The 22,317-nt window shown below is 39.4% G+C and overlaps 2 protein-coding genes across 3 annotated transcripts; both read right to left on the bottom strand.

Annotated features, from left to right (window-relative positions):
• Positions 1–1,967: 1,967 nt before the first annotated feature.
• LOC106155101 (uncharacterized) lies at positions 1,968–7,829 on the bottom strand. 2 transcript variants are annotated; one of them, XM_013529763.3, is made up of 3 exons: positions 7,671–7,829; positions 3,827–4,056; positions 1,968–3,552 (listed from the first exon to the last, which is right to left on the bottom strand). In XM_013529763.3, exons 1-3 carry the CDS (start codon positions 7,726–7,728, stop codon positions 3,148–3,150), a joined length of 693 nt encoding a protein of 230 aa, XP_013385217.1. In that variant the 5' UTR covers positions 7,729–7,829; the 3' UTR covers positions 1,968–3,147. The 2 variants fall into 2 exon arrangements, with proteins under 2 accessions (XP_013385217.1, XP_013385218.1); XM_013529764.3 differs by lacking the exon at positions 7,671–7,829 and adding an exon at positions 7,096–7,279.
• A 2,388-nt stretch (positions 7,830–10,217) lies between these two features.
• On the bottom strand, positions 10,218–22,317 carry LOC106155103 (uncharacterized). Its single transcript, XM_013529765.3, has 3 exons — positions 22,162–22,317; positions 13,097–13,326; positions 10,218–12,483 (listed from the first exon to the last, which is right to left on the bottom strand). The coding sequence occupies exons 1-3, from the start codon at positions 22,217–22,219 to the stop codon at positions 12,091–12,093; spliced, it is 681 nt and encodes a 226-aa protein (XP_013385219.2). The 5' UTR covers positions 22,220–22,317; the 3' UTR covers positions 10,218–12,090.

The following is a 22,317-nucleotide window of genomic DNA, read 5'->3' as shown; positions in this document are numbered from 1 at the left end:
GAATTTCTCAGAGTGATCAGTAATAGCCGGGAGTGGCGTCATAGAAAGAAATGCAGAGGCGAAGCACAAAATATTGAGAATTAGCACTTGTGTGCAAGAGAGTGATTCCATAAAACAAAAATTACATATAGAATTATGTCAGCTTTTTTCATCTCTTCGCCGCGCTCTCGCCTGTCTGCCAATTCTTTACATCTCACTGGTTATTCACAATGGGATAAATAAGGCAGTAAAAATAAAATACATAACGTGATCATGAACATCTGTACCCTAACAAAATCTATTCCCTATGAAATTGCAATGGTCCCGGCGAGATGTGGCTGCAGTTCTTTTATACCCTGGATGGGCAGAGGCGGCTGAGTTTCCATTTAGTTCAATTTTACAAAGGTGGAGATAGCATACACTTAGTCATCCCACGAACCCATTACGTGAGGGGCTTTTAATCGTCCCTGTGGAGCCACCATTTAACGCTTTTAGCAAAATATTAATATGAGATTAAAGCTACTGTTCTGTTATGTATTTGTAGTCTTATTTTCACTACAATCCTCTAGGTCATCGGGCTTTAGTCATTACTCTTGGGTAATCATACACCGAGAAAAAAATCCCCAGGTCTCTTTTACTCTCAGTTGGCTATGCTTTTAAAATGACTAATGCTTAGTTACAAAATAGAGGTAGTGTATCTGCGGTTAAAATGCCCTTATACTTTACATAAGCATGTTCAGTGCCTATGGCATTAATATGTTTTCGATTTTTAAGTAAGAACATTCAGACATATAAGCATATTCAGCAAGACATGTTCATGTTTTTTTCAATACGGCGAAAGCGAGGAAAGAATAATTTACTGGTGAAATGACCAAAGAAAATACAATTTTAAAGTAATGACTGGTACATATTTTTTCAGGAACAAAAGAAGCAACCTGCTTTTGTCTGTCCTACTTTTTATGTGATGTTCATCAACAGAATTATCCACAGATAGGATAGCTACAAAAATGTAATTGAAAAAAAAAAACGCCCCACTCATAAGACTAGTAAGTCTAATAGGCCCCAAGAAGCCACGCCCCTTTTACAGGTAGGTCAATGGGGGCACCGCTTATTTTTGTGTCAACAATTTGAGCTTAAACGTATTTAAAGTAAATGTAAGGCTGTATTCCCTGAGCTTTTAGATCGATCTATCCCCGCGGGGAGTCTCACTAGATTACTGTCAGATAATCCGGCTTAAATGTCCGTTCCGACTTTTACAAGCTGTAAGGTGGTAATTAACTTTCGTGTCCGCCCGGCTGACAGCTATTTAGCGTGAACACCCAGGGAGTTAGGTCGATCTAAAGTAGATCGATCTAATCTCTGGAAATGGGGTCTAAGTGTAATAATGTGCATCAAGTACTTAGACGTGCATTTCTTTTGTATTTTCATTGGTGTACATTGTATAGTTTGCCGGTGTTTCTGCAACCAAGAGTTTATTATCATTGACTTACATATTGCTGCTGTTTATCTAACTGAAGTAGGAAAGAAAATGACAAATAATGATAATAATAATAATAATCATCCTCATTTAAAAAAATTGATTAAAACAAACAATGTAAAAATTAAAATGTTACTTGAGCACTCACTTAAAAAGTCATTAACGAAAGCCCTCTTCATAGTTTTTATTAGAGACGTTCCCTTGGGTTCCCTTCTGACAGTAGCTGGAGAATCTATCCTACGCAGTAAGAGAGTCAATAAATACCATTCCCCTCCGTACAGCGATTTTAAAAGAATTGTCACCTTACATGGTGTGAAAAGTAAATGGCCCAAAGAGCGTAATTGGTGGGGGTGGGGGTGGGGGTGTTCGTAAAAATCAACAAATATCCAGTCGTGTGCTTAAAAGAGAGTGAGCATTAGAGTCAAGGCTATTTTTTTAAAATGCGATAGTTGAGACAGCACAGTGCGGTTGTCCTATCCGTGCGATAAATGGAACATCCAACAAAATAGCATTTTACCTTGAAATAACAGTTTATTTCGGTATGAATATCATTATATTACGCTGACACTACAAAGAACACTATAAGAGGGGATAGATGACCAAAGAAAGCCGGTAATAATTCCATATTCAATTAAATCTTTTACATAGGCCTATACAATCGTTTCACAATGGCTGCCCTTCAGTTTCTGATGGCAAGATGACATTGGTCTGACGTTATCCCGACTCCGTCTCATTTCACAATTTCGCATAAACTTTTAATGAAAATCGGTAGACGGGCGCAGCTCATCTATTTGGAACTTTGACGTGGTAATCTTTATTGTTTTGACTAAGAACAGTAGGCGTAAAATGCTGTCATGATATGGTGAATCAAAGGTTGGCAAATGCTCATGCAGGGAGATCGAGATCACTTAAAGAGTAAACAAATTCATAAAGAATAGGGGTAAAACTGTCAGTCCGCTGGCCTCGTGTATCGAGAATACCAGGCTCTAAATTTAAGTTTTTCCTTATGTAACATCAAAAATGTAAATGAATTCTTTTTAAAATACAGTTTTTACTTGAAATAATCTACTAAACTTCTAGCCTTAAACTTAGTGAGCAGTGACACAAGCTATAACAGTGACACAAGTAGTTCCAAATTAATTTCCCTATTAATCACAGTTGAAAATAGCCAGAATTAAAAAAACACAGTCTCGGAATGCCTTCATTTACTTTGTATTCTTGATATTATTTTCAACTGCGCAGATATTCAACTTACCAAGTTGCATTGTATGAGTACTACACAAAACTCCCCACATTTACTTTAGCCACATTTTACCTACGTGCTATTCAACAATATGTATCCAATTGCCAAGTTAACGAGCACAAAATAACCTTAATGATTTTCTACGGTATATCTATCAATTGAAACCATCCTAGTTTAAGACTGTTGGCACTGAGACTAGAAAATGAGGTAAGAAAACAACCAGAACTACTCAGTATATACCTGTATGTCGATAGATTCTGTTAGTTTTTATTCGTTGCCCCACTCGTCGCCTTAATTGTTTCTTATCCAACTCTCCTCAAAACCTCGCTTGATTTTACGCTAATTTGCGAAACTTGGGCTACCTTGGATTATTCCAATTCATATAATTTTTCTGACTAACAATATTTAGTCTATATTTAGACAGTTTCTACATCCACATAATCCAACCTCACATGCTGAAGGCAGCAATTAAGACCATCAATACGAAACAATAGATGGCGCTGTGCGGAGAAGCTCCGCCGTTTTTGTCCCCCTTGGTGGCCGTGTCTGGTGACCCCGTGGTGGCGGCGGCGGTAGTAGTGGGGGCCACATCCACCAGCGACATGGTGGACTTCGCCGAGTTACAGCCATCACTGTCGCACATGCACTGCTGGCCGGACAAAGCTGGGGTCACAGACTGATTCATATTTTGCGCCATCTGGGCCAGCAAGTCGCGGATAGTCTGCTGTTCGTTGTTGGGGCCCTGAGGGGGTCCCATCCTTGTGTCCATGGTGAGAGGGGAGCAACCCGTGGCCCCGGCTGTACCGCACATGCGCATCACCATTGTCAGAACCATTCCGTAGCTGATCGAGTTCTGTTACATTAGATATCAAAAGAAAAATGCCTGATCATATAAATATTGATGCCAAACTTTTTAAAAAGAGAAATTGAAAATGCGAATATAGAGGACAATCCACTTATATAACACCTTAGTTTGAACGGGCTTTTCATTGTCTCTAGATAGCGCAATGGTGATAAAAGCGATCATAGTCCATTTGAGTGAGAATCGAAACAGTATTTCTCATAATTCAAAAAAGAAAAAAACCTTTTACCCTTTAGAAATGACACACTTTATTAGTCAAACTTACCCCTTCTCCAATGGGGACAGACGCCGATATATCTACTTGCAAGTCTGCCGTCAAGCAGGGATTATCCCCGCAGGGCATTGTTTCAGTACTGGTACCGTCATGACAAGCCGTGTCGTTCATTCCTGGCACAGACGAAGGAAGCAGCTTATCGAAGTCCATGCCCTCTATTTTTGGAAGACCGCTGTACCGCATGTTGATGAACTGACAAAACCTGCATTCTCTGGCACTTCCTGGAAGAAGGAATCACTGTGTAACATTGGTTACGTCTTATGCCATCGCAGACAACTCTTTTCTTGCAATTGACTTCATTTTACCACCACAAATATAATTTCAAGCAGGAATCTATTTGCCTATACTAAACACTTATTGAATGTCGACGACTTATCATATTCTTAGATTTTGCAACCATTACGGATTGGTGAATTCGAATGAACTACACCGGACAATTCTGGTTTTGAAACACAAATACAAAGCTTCTGTCCCTGCTTGTTTAACCTTTGAATGTCATGCGAAATCAAGGCTCTTTCTTTCAAATGAAATGCTTTCTAGGTAGAGCCTCGGGTTGCAGAGTAGCAATTCCAGTACTGTCTGCAGACACGAAAATGCTAATCTTTGTGAATTTTGGGCAGGGTGTCATACTCAAAAAAACACAGAACGTTACTACAACGTTAGCATAAGGTTTATATAAAACGCTATGGTAATGTTATAGAACGTATTGTGCTTGCTTGCCGTTTTTGTAGTCAGGGTGCTTAGATATGACAAGCAAAGATCCTGTTGGCTTGGGCTTATTCACCGTCACGCCCTTAGCTTGTCAAGGCAACATTTACGGTATGATCAATTGTTTCAATTAAGATTTACTATAGAATGCCAGTAACCTATATTTACTGTTATCAGATGAGTAACTCACATCTTGTGGTTTGCGATTAAGATTAAGATATTTACAAGTATATGCATGATGTATAATAATGATATTGAAGGTTATAAAATAGTAATACACGGTATTCCGTTGATTGTTATCATGGTCTGTGGGAGCCTATGAGTTCTTTTATTACTAGGCTCATCAGAAAAGGCCGAAATCAACATGGCGTATATCTCTTCTTCTTTAAGCCTAGGGGCAAATTGGCGCACAGGCCCTATGTGCCATGGGAGATTGTGCACCACATTTAATGAGGGATTCTTAACTAGCCTTGATTTCACATGACATCCAAAGGTTAAACACGCAGAGACAGAACCTTTTTATTTGTGTTTCTGAACTAGAATTTCCCGCTGTCGTTTGCTCACCAATCCATAATGGTTGCAATATGATAAGTCGTCAAGATTTAATTAGTGATTACGACAGGAAAATAAATTCCTGCTTGAAATCATATTTGTCGTATCAGAGCGTATAAGTTTGCGAATTTTCCGTGCACTTACAAATTCCTGTTCCTTTTATAAATAACATAAGTGCACCCACTACGTAGGAAATAAACCTCATTTTGGACTGGGTTCCCATACACAGATCGATCCATCTAGATCGATCTAACTCCGGGGAGTCTCGCTAAATTGTTATCAACTAACTGGCTTAAATGTCTGTCACGCCTACCAAATCCGCTTTACTAGGCCTGATAGACATTTAAGCCGGCCAAGTTGACAGCAATTTAGTGAGACTCCCCAGGGAGATAGATCGATCCAAATATCTATGGGAATAGTCCCTTAGACTTGGTTCCCATCCTTAGATCGATCATACAGGATCAGCCCATCTCCACGGGGTTTCTCGCTAAATTGCTTTCAGCTTATGTGGCTCAGATGTCTGGCACTCCTGCTAAAGCTGCTAAACGATTGTTAATTACCCCTTATCAGCTACAGTAGGCTTGACAGACATCTAAGCCGCTTAAGTTAATTGCAATAAAGCGAGAATCCCCTTGGAGATAGTTCCATCCAAAGTTAGTACGATAGTCTCTGGGAATGGTCTCTTGGAGACGTTTACATAATTCCAAGACCGAAATAATTGCATTTTAATGCGATGTGGAAATACCAAGGAAATATAGCCACTTACTAGCCTTACGTCACACAGAGAAATAGTGGTTGGCATGTAAATTAAATGAAAATCAATATAACTTAAGAACTCTACAGTGATATTTTAGGGTATTTTGGAAAGTGACGATAACGCAATAAAATATCTTAGCGGAAGGACATCCATCAGTCTGTCCGACTCAGGAAACGTAGTTACTGTGATACAGCCGCTTTCCCAAAGATAACATAGAGATAAGGAAGGTCTATCCTGACGCAGGAAGAGTTTTATATATATCAAAACACATTTTCTCGAAGCCATTCTTGAACTATTAAGTATGTTTGCTGCCTTGCGTCCATGTGCGTGGGCTCTATAACTATTACTACTAACCCAACGTCCATATTTCAAACGCAACTCATCCGCGTCACGTGATGCTGGTCATTTTAGAAGCTTTGACTGTCACTCAGTGATGCACTAGAAGAAGTTGACTCAGATTTGATATCAAAGGAAAGTGGGATATGAAAGGAATGCTCTAAAACACCTTGATGGGGTAATACATTTCACAAACGGCGGCATGTGTTTTTACATCTCTTAGGTCATTTCTCAGAGGTGTAACCAGCAAGTGCTGGACAGGACACGTAAAGCATCAATTTCAGTGACAGGTTATTTAAGATTCCATGTCTCACGAGAGGACTGCCTTAGCAACGCACGAAATGCTAGGCTGTGCATTTTTAATTATTTGTTTCTCAAATAAATTTTTTATTTTCACCTTAGTTCGGAAGAAAAGAGGGAAGATTTTTTTCAGTAATGCCTTTTTGTCACTTTTGTAGACGATATTCAAAACTTTGTCTCTAACACATTAGCCATCTAAAAAGGTAAAAGCAGTGACCCCTGTTCATTGAACTGTTTTAATTACATGGCGACATACAACGATAAAGTCAGTTTAACGTTAATTCCTTTTTCTTCCCTTGCCATTCATTGCATTGTGTTTCACAATCTAATTTCTTTGTATCTTGGTCATTTTAATGTCCAAAGGGTATGTGAAATAAGTTAATACATGTAAAAAAATGCCTAACATTAGTTCTTGAGGTGGTCTTACAAGTTTTAAACGCGCTAGATGGGGTGTCAGAGAAAGAAACACTTAAAAAAGTCTCTGGGCTAAAGTCCTCTCTGCATATTTTCAGTCTTTCTACCATTTCGCTTTTTTAACTTACTTGGTTGTGTTTTTAAAATTATAAAAGCCCGTTATTTGATTGTGGCCAAATAGATATCGCTGTACCTGTTTAACGCTTCATCGCCCGAAGAAGATGGGCACGAATACGCGTTACTATGGTAACGTGCGGCGTCTTCCGTCTCCAAAAACAGAAGAAAAAACGTTAAATACACCGCCCTCCTTTGCACGATACAACTGCCCCTTGGTCCCTGTGTGCTAAAGTTAATGATAGTCTTTGTCCGGTGATCTTCAGTGTGATACGGAGGGGAGGCATCCCCGCACTTGTACGTACGTAGGTCTTATCTATAGGTGCAGAACTAAATCATTAAGTCTTCCATATCAGCAGAGCGGAACAGAAGGAGTGTTCTGACCAGCACGGAGAGTACTACGGCTTCACAATTTAAATGTTTTTAATTTTATACAATGCCCGTTATTGTTGTATGAAAATGTCAACTATAGTTATTGAGGTTGGAAGGATGACCAGCATTCGGCGCCAAATTTTAAGTGGTTGGGAGAACTGGTCCTATTTTCCTAATTTAGATCAAAAATTAAGTTTCATTACTTTTTGACAGGTAACACAAACACAAACAATAAATAAAGCAACGCAAATGCGTTACTCACTTTTTTTCAATCAAACTTACCATATTGTGTAGCGAAGGCCACAAGTGCTGCAAAACTGACCAAAGCTTTAGCGGTCATCTTCTTCTGAAATGTACTGGAGGGACTGGCCCATTCGCTGTCTGAAACTATATTAAGAAAGGTCACGGAGCCACATAGGGTGTTATTTAACTAATAAATATGTATGTTGTGTGGTACATTTGCGGTGGCCGGACCCCAACACCATGTAGTGATAAGCGGAAGGACGGAGAAGGCACGAATATAAGAAGAGAAATCATCCAAGATTTATAAGATGTGAAATGTGTCAGTCAAATACGAAAGAAAAATTAACGATTATCAAAAGAGGCATATCGTGGAACACTATGGCGTAAAATTAAAGGCATTGTAATTTTTCATTTAATTAATTTTGATATCCTTTCTTTTTAGACAATATCTTTGTACTTCCTAAACTTAATAGCCTTTTTACTTTTAAAAAGCCTCATTGGTTTTAGCACAAAGTTCACAAAACCCGTCATCCCTAGCCGGAGTACTTTGACTTACGCCTTAGTTCTTCTCCAAGACACTTCATAAAGCCAATTTTGGCGTTAGTTACATAAATCTACGTCACCCTCTTTTAGTGTAATATATAAAAAAAAAACAATTTGCTAGGATACACAGGCTTGTGGCCAGCAATTCCGAAGGGTGGGAGTTTATTTTCTGAAAAAGTGTCCCCGCTTAGTTGACTCAACTAGAGAAACGAGAACCTAGATTAGATTTTAGATATTGAGTAAACCTTTTTCGACCAAAAAGCCCCATTCTTTCGAACCTCACGAACCCTCCCTGCCTGAGGACCTGGCATAGTTAGATCCGCCGCGATTAGCAACTTACTCGAAGTCGTAATTAGCACCTATGACTGACACCACCGAAGTCATAACTACCCCTTACCAAGGCCCCAAATATGTCTCTGGCTAATTATGTGTCCTTTTCTGTACCCAGACAGTACAGAATCGAAATGTGTCACGAATTAGCCAGGTATATATCGATGAATATCTAGATAAAAATCAATCTGTGACCCTGGTAGAGGAGAACAAGGATTCCATTATAATTCTTGGGAGTTACGCCGTGAACACGAAACGTCTTGCGTGGAGGCCATAGTAACGTGAGGACTCTCTCTGTACCAGTGTATGATTTTTTTTATAATGTACAAGTAAATAGACAGTCATAGTGATAGCAGATACTAGTACTGTTTGTGAGTTGGCATGCCGCACCATGCGAAAGTATACGTATATAAGGGCTCATTCCCAATGAAAATATCGTTCCAACTCTGAGGGGACTCTCGCTGAATGCAATCAGATTGACAGATTAACACGCCTCCTCTTGTTTCCCAAATACTCGCACAATCGCCACCTTTTCTTTTTTACTCAACGATTAGAGTTTTATTGTTTTAATATTAGACAGCGTGAGTTATTCTGGTCTAATAAATGTGTTCGAAGTGTGACTGTTGGTTTTGTTCTGGGGGCTTAGGCAGAGAGTAGGTACAGAATAGGTAGAGAATAGGTCCAGCTTAGGCAGAGAGTAGGTACAGAATAGGTAGAGAGTAGGCACAGAATAGGCAGAGAGTAGGTCCAGCTTAGGTAGAGAGTAGGTACAGAATAGGTAGAGAGTAGGCACAGAATAGGTAGAGAGTAGGTCCAGCTTAGGCAGAGAGTAGGTACAGAATAGGTAGAGAGTAGGTACAGAATAGGCAGAGAGTAGGTACAGAATAGGTAGAGAGTAGGCACAGAATAGGTAGAGAGTAGGTCCAGCTTAGGCAGAGAGTAGGTACAGAATAGGTAGAGAGTAGGTCCAGCTTAGGTAGAGAGTATAGGTACAGGTAGATGCTGGTTAGGGACGCAGCTGACAAAGTCGAAATCAGCCCGCTTTAAATTTCACTGGTCACCATGAACCTGTCCAGTCTTGAAACGATCTCAGTCCGGTCTTCCATTCCTAGGACTACCATTTGTGTCACACTGGGATGCTAAAATTTATAAACAGTTTTGACTTTTGACAAAATGACTGCACTGTATTATGGAGGAAACGCTTTAAATATATCTAGACCATCATCTTAACTTACGGAGACTGGGAATTACACGTTTGGCTGTCGATCTCTTAAAAGATGACTCTAACAAATGTTTAAAATCACCGCCGATCTGCCCTTAATTGTTTTGTGGGATTTGCAAATGGCATGTGGGTGGTAATCAACACGCAGCGTACCTGAGGATACAAAACTGTCTGCTTTGCTCTTCACGCAACCGTGAAAAAAAACGCATTCTGAGACTAAATCTGGGGTTCTTTCAATTAAAGCAAATACGTCGACATGACTTTTTAGAAAAACGTTTACTGAATCATCCCGCCGAGAGTATAGCATTTATCCTGTTGAGCGTAGTCTTCACTACCTGGGCCCTAAGAGTGAGAGAGTCGCAAAAAAATACTTAACTTCGATGTATCTGTCAACAAAACTTTAAGATTACTGATGAAAATGTCTAGTAACTAATGTAACTTTTTAGTGGCAATTTCTGTCGACTCAATCATAAAATAGGTGAAAGACAACGACACGAAAAAAAAACATTTATTTAATAATCAAGATACATGTTAAAAAAACAAAACAAATACCATAGTTTGAATACCAGTCTTAAGGCCGTATTAACTGAATAAAAATAATGCTAACACAAAAGACAAAGAAGACTAAATTCCTCCAAAATGCTAATACTGATGTAAACATTTGAGAAGAACAGAGCTATAGCTCAATGTGGCTTTCTACATGTAAACTACACCATAGCAATGGCTCTGACATTTGATCCAGGTTTTTGGCCTCTGACTTTTAGTTAATTAGGGGGTAAACTTTTAGTTAATTACCCCCTTACAGCTTTTAGTAGGCGGGACAGACGCTTAAGCCGGCTATGCTGACAGTAATCTAGTGAGACTCCCCACAGGGATAAATCGATCTAAAATCTGTGGGAATGGGATCTTAGTTTCAAGTTTGACCCATATCGTTTTAGCAATTGGCCTTTGATTGCGATTGGTGTGCAAAATCATCGGTGTGCCGCCGATGAAGAACATGCCTGTATAACGAGAGCCTCTCAGTAAAGACAATACCTGATCATAAGCCCAACCATCGCCGGCACGTCAACGGCAACACATCTGTTACATTCCATCATTTGCAATTCCACACATTTTGCTATGTTAGAGTTCGGGGTCATGCCCAAAATACAGTTACAAACAACCGAAACAGTGCCCCATACTTTGTACGCGATATTTTCAATGTTTTAAGTTTTGTTTACAACAAAATCTTGTTTTAAGTTTTGTTTACAACAAAATCTTATAAGGATTCCTTCTTTCAATATGGCTGACGATCATAGGATTGAATGCCGTAAAGCGGCAAGCGAGTAACCATAAAAACAGTTACCATAACAACCCATCGGTCAGCACTTCTTGACAACTAATAAGGACTTTTCGACAAACCACTTCGTTGGAAGATCTCAGTGTAAAAAATAATTTTGCTTAAAAGTATAACAATACAGGGTTGACCAGTTTAAAACCCTGGCTATCAGCCTCGACTATCTCAATCTCTGAAAGGCTATCGAACTTCATGGCCACGGGTTTTCTTTCTACGCGTACGATATTCAAGGTTTGTAATGAGCAAACTCCCTGCTTGTAACTTTTATATAAACTGCAAAGAACCTTTTCATCTGAATACTGCTCTAACTAATAGGACAAAAATGCACGTACATGAAGATTCAGTCCAAAATGACTGCGTATCACTTATCACTAAAATAATAGCTTCGTCTAAGACTACATTCCATCAAATATTTTTAATTGCAAAGAGATCAGCACTACTAAAGATGCAAAATCAAACTCCAAGAATACAGGTGTAAAGGGAACGCTAAGGATCGACCGAGGTAAAATCACCATTAATAATTCCATTAATTGGAAGGACTCGAAAGAGAGGAAGAAGCTTCCTATTTAATGAAATCTCACCCAACCAAAAAAATCAGAACGTTTCTTTCAATTATTTGTTACAAAGGTACTTCATGTAGTAAGGCCTACACACTGGTATGTAGGCCTAATGTAAGCAACTAATCATGTACCTGCACTATGTAAGCCCCTACTGATAAATCCAATTTATGTTCACAGCTGTAATTAAACTCCGATTACAAAGCATGATCACTAATAATGGTTGTTAAAAATGAAGATCAGTGAACCTGTCAGTGTGAATCTATATGGATTAGATCTCTGAAAAGCGGGTAACGCAATATGAAATTACTCTAAATTATGTATAGTTGAATTTCTCACTTAACAAATGTATTAATCTACTTACGTTAACATTCACATTGAAATGTTTGTTACTGTTGGGGGGGGGTTAAATAAAAAGATAGCAACATGTATCCCTACGAATTTATCAATAGGCCTACGGCTAACTTGTCTTTAATTTAAAAGAACAGCAAAGATGGCGATGCAAAAGAAACTGTAGATGGCGCTGAAGTGAAGGACTTGTCCGTCATTACTAGGTCCGTCCTTGGTGGGCTCTGGTGCTGCGCTGGTGGAAGCAGCGGCGACCAGAGACATAGCGGATGCTGCCGAATTGCAACTGTCACCGCTAGCGCAAGCGCATTGCTGTCCCGAGATCGTGGGGGTGATGGACATGTTCGCATTTTGCACCAGCTGGGATATCTGCTCTCTGAGCGTCTGCCGTTCGTTGTTTGGTGGCTGAGGCGGTCCAACTGGGGTGTCCATGGTGATAGGGGTGCACCCTGTACTTCCAGCCTGTCCGCACATGCGCATCACCATTGTCATGGTCATCGAATAACTGATTGTTTGCTGAAAAGGTCGAAGGGAAAGTAGACAAATTGAAAACTAATGTGAATAGGGTGTGTAGGCCTATTTGCATTTAGTATTTTGTAGATATTATATATGAATGGCAGGGGTATACCCATGCCATTGTACCAGAACATCGTCGGAAAAGCATGTGGATATGGCAATGAGGATGTGAGTGGTACTGAACATTTATATGTATATGTGTTCATGATCCGTAAACTATAGACGTCATTCAAATTTCACATTATGTATTTGGATATTGGACATAGAAATTTATTCAACCAATAATTTGAAACTAAGCTTACATTGCCAAGTGCAAGAACATGTCTAAACTAAATCAAACTCATCAAGTACTGTGACAGCCACGGTCGAAAATGTTACAGCCAATAAAGCTTACAGAACGTCTAGACGTGAAGGTGACCACAAATATCCCTCCTCCCCTCGCTCCATCCTCTGTCTTTCCACCCCTCACCCTCTCTCTATCTCCCTCCCTTTCTCTGTCATTAACGAGTTGATTCTCACAAAGCAGTCTTCAAATAAAGTATTAACCAGAAAAACAAATAAATTTATGACAGGAATAATTAAACAAGGCACAACAAATAGGCCCTATACTTACATCCTGGCTAATCGGCATGGACGCAGAAATATCCACTTGCATGTCTGTCAGTGTGCAAGGGTTATCCCCGCAAGGCATCGTTTCAGTACTGGTGCCATCATAGCAAGCAGTATCGTTCATACCTGGCACAGATGAAGGAAGGATGCTGTCCCAGTTCATGCCCTCAATTTGAGGCATACCGCTGTACCGCATGTGGAGGAACATGCAAAATCGGCAGTCTCTGGCGCTTCCTGGAAAGAGAGGGATAGATTTGAACTACACGTGACGTGACGTGATAGAGACAAAAATCCCTGATCATTTTTCATGATATGAGCGCTTTAAGCACGGTGTAATGCATCGGCTGAAATACGGGCTAGACCTTTCCTAGATTCCGACCCACTTACGTCATGCTAACCCGAACCTGTGCGAATCTTTGTTACCTGATGTCTCTGTTTCGTCACAGCAGTCACAACGGGACTACTTTCAGGGCTCTAGTTCAATTTCAGTCGATTGGGTGAAAGTGCGGCGACGAAAGTTAACGCAATTTGATAGGCATACAAGTATGACGAAGTGTCGGCTGCAATCTCCTTATTAATATTGATAAATGGTTACAATTTGTTTCACCTATAAATGCACTATAGTAACTTTATCATTGAGTGCAACTATGAATTTACTCAAAACTAACATGGTCCGTATGTTTGGCCTGAAATTTTAGACCACCATACGGGTTATTCTATTTTGTGAGACCTACCCGTGAGTGACTGGGGCAATCTGAACATGATTTTCTGGTCTTGGTGGAAAATGCTTCATATAATTTTTACACCACTCCGCTATTTACAGCTTGAACTTGATATAAAAAGTTCTCAATGAAAGGGATGGTTTCAAAATCGGTGTACAAAACAATTTGTTCATAACAAAAAATGCAAAAATAATCCAATCGTATCCACTATCAAACTAAGAAAGAGTCCCGCTTTTTTCCTAAAAAAATCAAATTTAAAATTGAAATAATTACAGTTAGGCATTTTTGACCGTCGCCAAATTACATGCAAAAATTTCCAGAACTATCGTAAAAATAATTCGTTCATGCTCATTTCCAAAGAGAAACTGTCTTAATAGAAAACAAATAAGAAAGGTTTAAGCAATATTTCGGACAGCGACGGCATAGACAGCGTGATCATTATAAATATAGACACAGACACTGTCTGCATATGCAAATTATGATATACAATGGAAATCTTATTCCGCCAAGACTCGTCATGGTGACTGTCGGTGCAAAGGTGATTGACCTTCAGACCTATAATCGTAGTGTTTATTTTTTCATCCAGATGTCAGGGCGATAGCGAAGCTCTTATTTTCGTTGATTGGGTCAGATATTCCTGATCAAGCGATGAGTGAAGTCTGTTTTTAAACGGTAACAGGCGGCAGCACGCAACGTAGCCTTGATGAGGAAAATATTTGCTGCTGCTGCACTGTGTTAGCTTAATGCATCTAACCAAAAAAGAAGTCCTATATTGACGGGAATACGGCTAATTTGACCATGCCATTTTTGTAGGAACTGACTTGGTTGTTTACCAGTACTCAATCGCGCTCTTCTACCATTCCTATGATACTAACGCATGGTCACAAGAGAGTAGGTGTCAATTTGGCTGCTCCTAGTGTCTGACCAACTCACCACATTAATAAGAAAAAAAAGTTCCAGTCTAAATGTATAAATCATGGCATATTGGCAAGGAGTGTGAATTTAGAGGACCCAAAAGTAATTACTTTGGTACCGTATATTTGAAATTAATAACACTCCAATTATTTTACATGGAACAGCATGTTCATTTCAAGGCGAATTTTCCGGCCAGACCTTATGGACTATGTATATGACAGCGATATGCCAAACCTGTTCAAATTGCCGAATGCAAACAACGAGTCCATAAGGCGTATATTTATCACATCGCACATGAAGTCGATTTTACTGCCGATTTAATTTCCCCATGATTGCAAATGATGGATTGCCTGTGCATTTTTTAGATCATATGGTGTAACTGCCTGTTATGTGAATTAATTTTGCTCCTGTGCCGTTTGAAGGTGTCCGCAGCAGTAAGTTTGGCTCTGACATCGACATATACAGGCGTTTCGTACCGGAAGTAGGTCAGGCCTGTCACTGCGTTCGGCGTGAAGAATGCTTTTAAAAATCAAAAGAAAAATATTTTTGTTTGTTTCTTAGACAAATTAAAACAGGATGTGAAAAAGAAAGCCGTCCAGTCGACAAACTGTTCCCTGGCTTTCTTGGGAACAACATTTGTATCAGTACAATGAAATTATAGCGTAGAAGGTTGTACATATAATACAGCGAAACGACGGAATACAGAGCGTGGAGAGACAGCGTACGCCGTGAATCGAGAGCACTAAAATATATAATATCAATAGACATATAATCCGCAAGAAAACATCCGTGAGTTTTGAATCAGATTTCTGGCGCTACGCATGTGATCAATTTATTAGCAAGTCACTTGCGTTTTCGGGCGAGTAAGACTAAAATCCTAGTTCCCCGACAACAGAAGTCACTTCGGCAGGGTAAGTTACGCCATTTGGTATGCCGAACCCTGGCAGGTAATGGCGATTAAAAAGACTGTGTCTGTACATAGAAATCGTGCTATCAATGCAATTTGAACTATCTGACAAAGATAACGATAGCGTTTTAAACGTCTCTTTTTATTTGCCGTGTACTCTAGTATTCAAATAGCAAAAATGCCAGGCCAAGCCCGTTCTTTCGAATTCTCTACTGACGGATTAACAGCTATCTTCGTGGAATGATAAGCGTACTATGACGTACCCGTTTACCACAGGGCGTTTATAATCAAATAAATCATTACAAGCCTACACGAAAGGAATTTAGGTTGGGTCCAAGTGTTTTTTTATACTAATAATGTCCAAGCGTTTCTTTCGTGACATCATTCATCACTGTCCAAAGTTGTGCGTCGACTCCGCAGGTGCTATTCAGATGACCGGAGCGCGAGTTTTTAGGATGGTTTCACCACATAACGTGCCACGTTGGCTTTTTAGTTAAAATTTTGTTCCGAGATAATTCCGTGCGTCTATGTGAAAAATCATACCGGTTTTATAAAGAGAAAGAAAAGAACTAATGATTTTTAACAATACATGTAGTTATGTTATTTTAATCATGATAACATAAGAGTGGCCAGAAGCAATGGCCGACAACTCTGCAGAAACATCATGTGACCGAAGGGCTTGGCGTTCCATCGTCACCAAAACGCTTGGGCCAAGCCTGGCATCTGATAATTCGATTACGGATTAATCTTGAGTGAAAGTAAAAATTTTAGGATAGGTACAAACCCGGGCCCCAATACTGTGATACTCTCTATCACCGAGTGCGCTGAGTAGTCTGTCACAAAATTATTGTAACGCACCCTATGCGATTTCGAGCAGACAACGGGAATGCGTTCCTCGCCAGACACCCTTTATATTTGTCAGTGGGGTGGCGACTGCACACTGCTTTTCATAAAACAACAAGGTGTAATTAAATCTTATCATCTGAGCGTGTAATCACAGATGCTTTGACCCGTTTCGATTCTCTCAGAAAGTTTACTCTTCCCTGATAATTTTTATATGCGTTTAATGTTACAATTTCCAAACTTTATGAATATATAGCAAAACACGATGCCTATTTTTAGCGGAAAGCGTGCGCACGAGAGACGATTTCATGCCAAGGCTGTTTAACCGCCACTTCAAAATCGCAGCGTTCTTTCCCAACTCTGTGAAGTTAAGTGTACTCCTCCCTGATAATTGTCATATGTGGTTAATGTTACATTGTAACTTCCGCTATAAGTTACTGCGGTAATTTTGGATTAATAAATAATCAGAATCTATAGCACGGACCTTACTTCCAAATTTATTTCAAACTATCACAAACTTTGTAACTTCCGAAATAAAGAAGGATTGCGTTGCAGCAGAGTGTGTTAAACATCAGTTATGTCAGGTAATTAAGATGTGCCAACTGTATTCAGTAATTCTGGTCTTCTGAAAGACGGTCAAAAAATTTCAATTTAACATTGATGGGCATCTAATTTTTTCTACCGGAAGACGGTCACAAATGGAGGATGGATCAACAAATATATCATTTGGAAGGCAGTCAGAAAATAACTCTGTATCCGCCCCTAACTTCATCATAATAATCTGTATTCACCGGCGCCCTTCCTCGTGAAGAGAAGTCACGAGGGGATTGTGAACTCTCAGACCATACAATTTGCATCGTTATCACAGCATGTGCTTGTGACTTTTTGACTTAGGCTTTGGAAAACAAATTGAGACAAGGGGTTTGAAGCCCTTGTGTTAGAATACAAAATGTTTTTCGTGCGGTACTAATGTTGTCTGTTTCTAAATTCAAATTGAATTTCGGTCATTTTGGAAGATTAATTTTTTACCCAAGCAAGTACGGATCGTCTGAATATCCCATTGGGTAGAGTTAACCAGGAATGAAGTCCGAAACTATGACTGATGGAAACAGGACAGGCAACCAATTTCTTGAAGGTCGGCGGAAAGCCCACATTTTTTTTTTAAATTGAATATAAAATGAGTGAATCAGAGCCCTGGTATGCAAGCAACTTGCCACATTCATTTCATTGCACGTGGAAAAAAGTCATCGCAGGCTTTTAATAATGCATGCCTTAGATACAGGAACGGGCATTTTCAAAGATGAATTGTTACAGATACAGTCTTTTTGTTCCAACTGTCCTTGCGAACGCGGGATTCTATTAATCTTATCTTATATTTTATCTTATTTTTCAAAGTTTGTAAACACTCCCCAGTACATTTTACCAATGGTGAATCCGGGCATCTTTTTCTGTGTTAGTTTAATCAATGTTCGCATGAATTGCTTATAATTTCATTATTATTCCGCCGTTGTGGAGAATCATAATTTAAAAGTTTACTGTGAATGAAGAAGGTTTAATGAGGGAGAATAATGGCAGCAATGACCCAGATGAAATTTTTAATGCATGACTTGGGACGTAAAATGTTATGTTAAACAATCGCAGGCACAAAGAATCCATCACCGCCCCTTTTTTTTTAATCTCAACTCCTGACCTTGGTTGAATATGATAAACAGAGAGAGAGAGAGAGAGAGAGAGAGAGAGAGAGAGAGAGCGACGCATTACGGCATTGAATGACTGAGAAAATTAATATCTGCACGACAGTAAGATTTCATTGACATCTGAACAGTAGGTGGATATATAGAACTGCCTTAAATTTCATCACATAAATTTTTCAGCTGGAACATGGTCCATCACGTAACTGCAGGCAGGTCATTTCTTATGCGGGCTACATTTCGGCCGGCACGAGGTCAGTGGGTTACATTCAATCTGCTGGGCATTTTACAGCTAGGCATTGTTTTTAAACATATTAATGCACAAAGAATTCTTTCACTGTGAGCAGCTGGAGCCACGACGCGGAGCAATATTTACGCATTCTTTGTGTTATTTAATACATACTAAAATATAAACGCATTTGCAAAGGACCCATAAAATCATTCCCTGATATCTATCATGACTCACTGCATTGTAACCCTGTTCTTTGATAACGTGTAAAATTATGCACATATTATGGCTACTTGAGCAAAAAAAATTAATAAGTAGTACAATGGGTTCAATGTACAACGAAGCTTGTCACGAGCACGAAACTATAAATAAATAAATGATTATATATAATATTGAACCGGATTTTTCTGCTCGTGACTTCAGAAAACGAAAGAAGTCACACAACTTCAATTGGCAACATCTGAATGATTGTTTATTTGGTTTCAATTGTTTTTTTTTCCAACTCTCTGACTATTCAATATTTAAAAACCTAATTTTAAAGCGTTAACGTCCTGAGCAAAATGTTCATTCGCTTGGTAGTTAGAAGCGTCTTACCTAAAAACAGACCAATAATACTAAGAAAAAGGTACTCTAAGTTGTTTTCGCTGGTTGAGGGTTGTAGTCTGTTCAGTGATACTTCAAGAGTAACACTGAACAGACTACAACCCTCAACCAGCGAAAACAACTTCGTGTCTTAAACCCACATGTTCATGTTACGTATCAGGACCACAGATCGATTTTCAATAGATATTCAAAGACAGTCTCGCTGCAGGCCCGCAGCCAGGGGAGTTCAAAAGACCCCCCCCCCCCCTCCTTTTTGCTGGGAAAAGGTCACCTCTGGGTAAAATTTTATCTAGGTACACGAAGGTTGCATGGTAAAAGGACCCCTTTTTCAGAAAAAAGACACCCCCCCTTTTGAAATTGCTGGCTACGGGCCTGCTCGGGCAAATTTTCTGTACCCTTTTCTCTACTGTCCAGAGAGAATTTATGTAAGGAAATTGACTTCATTCCTAAACCAAGCTCTGTTACATGGATAAGGTATCATAAAACGATGACACTTAGAAAGAAACCACTCTCTCTTATCTGGCTATGAGACTTTAAGAGGCCTCTGTCTCTCTCTCTTTCAGTACCATCGACTTAACCTACTTGAAGATAGCAGTTCATTATTCAGGAGCATAATGTCCGGCGCCTGACTGTGAACACTGTGACCAGAGAATGGTAGAGGAGACAATGAGACGGACAGAAAATTCAAGCAGGGGTCGCTTATTTTCAGGCATGATGTCCATGAATAACAACTAATGGATATCACCCTTTGCGATTGAGGGTGACGCCAATAGTTTGTCATAAAAAATGCCACGTCTTTGAAAACAGCACAAAAATGACGCTCTCAGCATGGTGAATTTTTACTGTTGTCCAATGTAGGCTGAAATTTTACAGAACGTAGGAGAAACAAAAGTCGCTAATCTGTTATTATTGCCGACCACACTCCATCAAATCCCGCGACACGACGCTAGATTTATCTCAGATGTGGCATGTGACCCCCCCCCCCCCCCCCCCGCCCCTTCAGCCCCCTTGGTCTGAACTCATCGGTCATCTAGAAAACGTCATTTCACAGTAAGACACAGCGGACATTATATAGCCCCGATGGTTCGGCGTCATATCATCACAACCCCATTACTTTCAACCTCTTTCTCGTCAGTTTAAAAAAAATGGTAGGCCTACATCTTTGCCAACTCCTCCATATTTTACACCGGTGGTACATGTATGCAGACTGTTGATTCCACTTTGCCCCTTTACCCAGTGATCTTAGCTACAGGTATGCACTCGCCCTCTCCTGTGATCTTAGCTAAAGGTATTCACTCTCTCTGTAGTCAACCCTGTGCACCTTTAAATTAGTGAGCTTAGAATTATACGCATTATGTATCACAGGACTGCGTTGTGTAAGATGACTGTACTGAGAGACCCGTAGGCAAAATTGGTTTGTTGGAGTTGTACCGCCTGTGGTATCATAGAGATGGAGGGAAAAGTAAGTCTTCTGAAGGACTGAGAAAACGGAAAAGACTACCACATAATTAAGATTCTCCCCAAATTATTTTATGAAACTTTCTGGCAACTGTCTCTGGCAAAAGGGCAACTGTCTCGCTTCCGCAGCCCAAGAGAGTGAACTTGATTGTTTATTATAAATACATCCATCAGTCTGTCCGCATATCTGTCATATCAGTGCGTATCTATAGGAAATGTATTTTGCATCTATAATAAATGTATTTTGTATCAATAATAAATATATTTTGGGTCCTAGGTTCTTCGTGAGTATTTAGCGAGCGTCAGATTTCATTCCGGCATCTCGATTTCCTCTCCCTGACACAGAGGCCGCATACTCAGTTTGGCTTATTAAAATTTCATACAGTAATAATTGCTTTTACAAGTAGACTTCCTCAGTTAACTATTACAAGAACACCACTGAGAAAGCGGACCTTCTCCTTGCTACATGTCTGTTTATCGATTAATAATTTCGATATTTTTCGTCTTTTGCCAAGTTTTGGTAGCTGCTGGAACATCAAAACAATAGATTCGCCTTGCGTTCTCTTAACTCTAAGTGAGAAGCCTGGGACCGGTAAAAGTTGTGAAAGAAGTTATAAAACGTCGAAAGGTTAAATACAGTGTATTTTCAAGTTTCAAGAAGAGTCTAAAGTGTGGCTTGCGCATTAGTCCTATAGTTATATTTAAAAGAATTGTAAGTTTGTTACTTGCAGGTTTTATCATCGTTCGTGGAGAAAGAGCGATATTACGACAACGAAAATCGTAGTAGCTCTGGAATATCAACAGGCTGGTTTTCGAACTCTACCTCTACTTTATTTAGTAATATTGATCACTCCTGTAATTTGAAGACCATAAGTTAATTGGTTTTCCACTTAATGTGCTATCTGAACTGGATATATGCTGAAAATGGCGAAAAAATTGCATATAGCTTTTGGAAAAAGTCCGATCTAGCCGATTTTCAATCTCGGCCTATATTTTATAAATACTTCTCAGTTCTGTTAGTACTCAACCGATGTCTATACATACAAATCACAAATTTTGTAGGTACATTACGAATATACCTGCAATAGCAAAAAGAGTACCAGTATCTTCACTGCAGAATAAACATTTCTTCTCTCAAAGCAACATTCAATGAATGCTAGGCATTTATATCACAGCTGTTTGTCATGAGATGCGAGAGCAGCGACCCAACTGCTTGGCGTAACACGCAGAAGAAAATTTCACGTCTAATATATATATATATATATATATATATATATATATATATATATATATATGTCGATCATTTAGGTTTTTTTTCTTTTTATCTTTTAATTCGTTTTTAATTCCCTGTCACGTTGTAATCCATGCCGCTGATAAGCAGATGTAACAGCGATCTGGGCACAGGTAGCCTACATGTACGTGCGTATTATTCTATGTTATTCATAGATCGGACATGGGCAAGTATATTGTTAAGGTATATTGTTAAGGTATTGGTGGGAAAACAGGAAATTCAGGACAAAAATATATGCTATTTATCCTTTCCCTCCGTGCTTCACGATCCTGCGAGTTAAACATTCCAATCAACCTATCTGAGGCTATCCTGATCAACTTCGTTTTTTTTTTACTTGAAAAAACATTTTTGTGCCCCTGCACTAAGAAATAGGGTGCTGTCAAAGGAATAGCATTTATTTTTTTACTCACCATATTGTGTTGCAAAGACCGACAAAACTGCAAAACTAAGGATAACTTTGGCCTCCATCTTTTCCCGGTTCTTCACTCTCGGCTTCTGTACTTTCTTGAGCAGTTATCGACTCAACTGGCCATGCATATAAAACAAGGTCAGTGCTTCAAAACAGG

Source organism: Lingula anatina, chromosome 7 (assembly GCF_051362555.1).
Source record: "Lingula anatina isolate TDL-2025a chromosome 7, LinAna3.0, whole genome shotgun sequence".
Lineage (NCBI taxonomy): Eukaryota > Metazoa > Brachiopoda > Lingulata > Lingulida > Lingulidae > Lingula > Lingula anatina.
Note: the sequence above shows the minus strand (reverse complement) of the source record. Positions and strands in the feature narration are given on the sequence as shown.